Below are 5698 nucleotides of genomic sequence, written 5' to 3'. Positions count from 1 at the left end.
AAAACTTTCGTCTTTCGTTTTGGAACGGAACGGGATAAAGCTAGGGTTTTGGAGGGCCAACCATGGCACTTCGACAAGTTTCTATGGTGTTTCAACGAGCCGAACCGAGAAGGTAAACTTTCTGATGTACCTCTCTTCTTCTTTCCAATTTGGACTCGGGTCTACGACCTACCAATTGTAGGGCGGACTAGTGAGTCGAATTTACAGAAGATAGGGGCGTCGCTTGGAACCTATATTGCAAAGGATGTTGGGCCTACTAGTGAAATCGATAGAGCTGTACGAATAAGAGTGTTGCATGACGTCCGTGAACCATTGAAATCAACAGTGCCCATCAAGATGAGGGGAGGAAGGGTGGTAAATTTTGATGTCAAATATGAGAGATTGCCCCTTTATTGTTATGGGTGTGGGTTGATAGGGCATGGCGAGAAGGACTGTGACGATGGACCGTATGACGAGGGAGAGTTGAAGTTTGGTGAATGAATGCGTGCCTCTCCGTGGAAGGTGGCTAAACCTTTGTCTGAGGGACCAGGACGTGCTAGGAGGGATTTAAATTCTATGTTTGAGGCGGAGGGGAGGTGTAATAAGGAGATGGATATTGCTGCCATGATTGATAAACTTCAAGCAATAGCCATTGATTTGAAGATGAAGAAAGGGGGGGCTTGCTGGGTTACATCGAACTGAGGAGGAGGGGTGTGTTGGGTTGCTTCGAACTGAGGAGGAGGGGCTAGGGAAGGTAATGATGAACATGAGTTCTTTACAGGGGGAAGAGGTGGGTCATCATGCGAACGCACTGGGAGACATGGCTGGGCAGAGACAGATGGGGGAAATGGTGGGAGAGGGCGAGGGGGTGATGACGGTAAGTGAAGTGCAGGGGATAGGGAACTCTGATCTGCGGATTACTCAACCTGAGCAAGGGGTCCACGATGATGGCGGTAGGGGTAACTTGCTGGGGGAGGGTAAAGGTGCTGGAGTTGGGTCCAAAAAATGGACTAGGCTGGCCAGGGAAGTTATTCTGAAACAGCGTGGGGAAGTGTTGCCGGAGGGAGGGAAAAGAGCACGTGAGGAGGAGGCTATGGCTATGGAAGGAAAGAAATTAAAGCTTAATACAGACGGGGACGTCTTTATATCTGAGGCGGAGGTTGAGGGTGCTCAACCCCGCTGGGCCCAATGAATCTCTTAAGCCTTAACTGTCGGGGCTTGGGCAACCCCGACGCTGTAAATAATCTTCGTGCCTTGGTACGAAAGGAAGCCCCGGCCATACTCTTCTTGTGCGAGACGAAGTTGTGTGGTCGTGAGATGCGGAGAGTTCGGGAAAAATTAGATGGTTATTTTGGGGTTGAGGTGGATAGCATGGGGAGAGCGGGGGGACTCGCTCTTTTGTGGAAGAAAGAAGTTGACTGCAGTTTTAAATCGGCTTCAGTTCACCATATTGATGCTGTGATCCGTGAGGGTGAGAGGGAGTGGAGAGTGACGGGGTTCTATGGGTGGCCGTCGGTCGCTGATAGGCATTTATCGTGGGAGTTGCTTCGCCTCCTTAGAGGGCAATCTGAGCTACCATGGTTATGCGTGGGTGACTTTAATGAAATTCTTTTTTCGACCGAGATGAAAGGCGGAAGTAGAGCACAATGGCAGATGACCAATTTCCAAGCAGCTGCGGATGATTGCGGCCTGAAAGATGTGGGGTGGGAGGGTTACCAATTCACATGGGATAATGGACAAGCAGGAGAGGCTAATCGACAGAGCATGATTGATAGAGCGATGGGTACGACTTCGTGGTTTGATCTTTTTCCATATGCCAAGCTCATACATCTAACACGGGAATGGTCGGACCATGCCCCCATCAAATTGCTGTTTGATAAAAGAGTTACGGGTGTGGAGATTAAGAAGAACTTCAGATTCGAGCAGATATGGATTGGTGAGGAAGGATGTGAGGACGCAGTTAGATGTGGGGTTACCAAAGGCGGGGGGGTTCTGGGTGAAGCGATAAAATATTGTGCTCAAGAATTACAAGCTTGGAAGAAGACTAGCATAAGGAAAATTGGTTACATGATTGAGCGCAAGGGTAAGCAGCTAACCCGGTTAGCTGAAGGAGATCGATCAGAGGCCACGGTTCGAAAAAGAAAAAAGCTTGTGTCTGAGATAGCGGGGTTACGGCGTCAAGAAGAGCAGTACTGGAGGCAACGGTCGAGAGCTCTGTGGCTACATGAGGGTGATCGTAATACTAAATTTTTCCACACAAGGGCGGGAGAAAGAAAGAGGAAGAATTATATAGGAATGCTTGTTGATGATTCGGGTGTTGAGCGGACTGGGCACGAGGAGGTTGCGGCTGTGGCTACGACTTATTTCCAAGATTTGTTCACTTCATCACAACCGGCTCACTTTGACGAGGTTTTAGCGGGTATGGAGGGGCGGGTTCTTGACCATATGAATGTTGGATTACGGGCTGAGTACAGGGAGGAAGAGGTAGTCGATGCCCTAAATCAAATGCATCCTCTGAAGGCGCCGGGACCGGATGGTATGAATGCGTTATTTTTTCAATCCTTTTGGCATATTATTGGCCCGGATGTTGTCAAAACCGTGTTAAGCATGTTGAGAGGCGAGCTGGACCCAGTTGAGTTTAATAAGACTAATATCGTCTTGATCCCTAAGAAGAAAGAGCCGGATAAAATTAGGGATTTTAGACCAATTAGTTTATGTAATGTGGTTTATAAGATCGTCTCAAAAGTTCTAGCAAACCGACTGAAGGTCTTCCTTGGTGATATTGTCTCTGAAAATCAAAGTGCGTTCACTCCTGGACGGTTAATTACTGATAATGTGCTCATAGCCTTTGAAATGTTCCACCATATGAAGAACTTGAGGAGTACGGATGGCTTTATGGCGGTTAAGCTGGATATGGCGAAAGCTTACGATAGGGTCGAATGGAGGTTTATAAGGAGAGTGCTTGAAATTATGAACTTTGACCGTGGATGGATTGCTCGCATTATGGCGTGCGTTTCTTCTGTCTCTTTTTCGGTGCTAATTAATGGAGTGCAGACGGATGAATTTAGACCAGAGCGAGGGCTACGACAGGGTGATCCCTTATCGTCGTATCTCTTTATTCTTTGCGCTGAAGCTTTATCAAACCAGATGCGGCGAGCTTTAGAGCACGGGTCTATCCATGGTCTGCGTATATCGAGCATGGCCCCATCCATTTCTCACCTGTTTTTCGCAGACGATAGTATATTCTTTGTGAGAGCGGAGGAGGATGAAGCTGTGGAGGTGTCCAATATTCTACGAAGATACGAAGCTGCCTCGGGCCAGGCGGTTAGTCTGGAGAAGACAACGGTGTCCTTTAGTAGAGGGGTCCCACGAACCAAACGGGATAGGGTGCTTGCTTGTCTTGGTGTGCGAGAGGTTGAGACTCAGGAGAGGTATTTAGGCTTGCCAACTGTGGTGGGTCGGTCTAAAAAAGTGCTTAATGATATCCTTCGTGATAAGTTAAGCAAACGGTTACAGGGATGGCGCGGGAAAATATTGTCGAGGGCTGGTAGGGAGGTTCTTATAAAGGCTGTGGCCAATTCACTCCCTACCTATGTGATGAGTGTGTTTAAAATTCCGGCGAATTTCTGTAATGTTCTCCGATCGATGGTCTCGCGCTTTTGGTGGGGACATGATGAAGACAAGAGGGGCATTTCGTGGGTAGCGTGGAAACGTTTGTGCCGGCCTAAGTGTAATGGGGGTCTTGGGTTCCGTGATTTTGAGGTTTTCAATGATGCACTCCTTGGGAAACAAGCATGGCATCTTGTTGTCGAGCCCGAGTGTCTTTGGGCACGAGTAATGAAGGCCAGATATTATAATTCAGGCTCGTTTATGGAAGCGGAAGTGGGTAATAGACCAAGTTATACTTGGCGGAGTATTGTGGGAGCTCGGCAGGTGCTGCAGCGCGGGTTGAGGCGTAGGATAGGAGACGGTTGTGACACGAGAGTGTGGGGACAGGCTTGGGTTGCTGGGAGCGGTAATGGGCTGGTGATCTCACCTTGCGGACCTGGTAATGAGATGCTAAGGGTGGTGGACTTGATTGAACCGAATGGTAGGAATTGGAACGAAAATGCCCTGACACATTTCTTTTTACCCTTTGAAGCTCAACGTATCCGCAACATACGACTCAGTCCTAATGAGCAGAGAGATGCGTGGTTCTGGAATTTGGAGCGTGATGGTGAGTACTCTGTTAAGACAGCGTATGCGAGCTTGGTGGGGGATGGTGATGACGCGGGGGGTCCTTCGAATTGGGAAAGAGAGAGGTGGCTGTGGAACCAGTTGTGGAAGGTTCGAGTTTGGCCTCGCATTAAGCTATTCTTCTGGCAGCTGTGTAGCGGAGCCTTGGCAACCATGGATAATATAGCAACCCGAACTAGAGGTGAGTCTTCTCTTTGTTATTTTTGTCATTCTCATTCTGAGTCGTCCTTACATTTATTCCGTGACTGTAGTGTCGCAAAATGGGTGTGGGATGCCATTGGGCTGGATTGGGAAGGGGAGGGTGCTGCGTGGGGAGAGGATGGAGATGTGCGGGGTTGGATCGAGGAAAGGTGGAGAGTCTTTATGGCGGAGAAATACGGGAAGTTCATGATCGGGTGTTGGGCTATCTGGGAGCACAGGAATAAGGTGGCTTTCGACGGGGTGCGGGTGGACCCGGAAAGGGTGGTGAGGCGTGTTGTGGACATTGTGCAGGAAGAGGTTGGAATGATGGGGTATGGCGGGGGTGGAAGGAAAGGAAGAAAGGAGTGCACCGAAGGGAGGGATCCAGTGGGGTGGATACCGACACCGGAAGGGACCGTTAAGATAAATGTGGATGCAGGAGTCAAGGAAGGGGAAGGGGTTAGCACTGGGGCGGTGTGTCGAGATAACCGTGGAGAGGTGAAGTGGGGTATCACGATAAGGAGGGATGTGGAGTGGGAGCCACGTTTTGCAGAGGCGATAGCGGTTATGGATGGTCTACAAGAAGCTCAAGCACGAGGACATAGGCGGGTTTCTGTGGAGAGTGATTGTCTTCAAGTGGTTGATGCACTGTTGGAGAAGCGCAAAGGGCGTTGCCCGTTTTCCCTTTTAATTGATGACATTTTATCGTTTTGCAGTTCTTTTGATTCTGTTGTTTGGTCTCATACTAGTCGCATTAATAACTCTGTAGCTCATGCATTAGCTCATATGTTACCTAGGGTGTATGGCAAAACTGTTTGGCCGTCTTTTACCTTCATTGCGAATTGCGCGCGATTATGATTTATCATTAATGAATTAATACCCGCAGGGGTGTTTTCCTCAAAAAAAAAAAAAAAAAAAATGCGGAAGAAAAGTCCACAGATATTTGGTATATTGACAGCGGTTGTTCCAACCACATGACTGGCAATAAAAACGCATTCGTCAGTCTAAATGAAAATGTAAAATCTCAAATTACTCTTGGCGACGGGAGAAGCGAAGCAGTTGTAGGTAAAAGAATTGTAGCCGTTAAAACTAAAAACGGCTTCACTAAATTCATTCATGAAGTCTTATATGTCCCGGGCCTAGCACAAAATTTACTAAGTGTTGGTCAACTGATACGAAGAGGATATATGGTGAAATTTGACTACAACAAATGCCTTATTTACGACAAGAAAAATGGCCAATTAATAGCTTCCGTACACATGGCCGCAAACAAAACTTCCATTAAAAATGCCCTTAAACACAC

General features: G+C 48.0%; 1 protein-coding gene across 1 annotated transcript; it reads left to right on the top strand.

The window, feature by feature from the left end:
• The first annotated feature begins 1296 nt into the window (after positions 1-1296).
• LOC141587716 (uncharacterized) lies at positions 1297-5253 on the top strand. The gene has a single exon (XM_074409189.1). The coding sequence runs from the start codon at positions 1297-1299 to the stop codon at positions 5251-5253; it is 3957 nt and encodes a 1318-aa protein (XP_074265290.1).
• Positions 5254-5698: the final 445 nt, after the last annotated feature.

This window comes from Silene latifolia, chromosome 1 (assembly GCF_048544455.1).
Source record: "Silene latifolia isolate original U9 population chromosome 1, ASM4854445v1, whole genome shotgun sequence".
NCBI classification, from domain to species: Eukaryota; Viridiplantae; Streptophyta; class Magnoliopsida; order Caryophyllales; family Caryophyllaceae; genus Silene; species Silene latifolia.
The sequence above is the reverse complement of the archived record's forward strand: the minus strand, read 5'-3'. Positions and strand labels throughout refer to the sequence as shown.

Coding starts and splice junctions, on each gene's coding strand:
- LOC141587716 (XM_074409189.1), top strand. CDS start 1,297: ATGCGGAGAGTTCGGGAAAAATTAGATGGTTATTTTGGGGTTGAGGTG.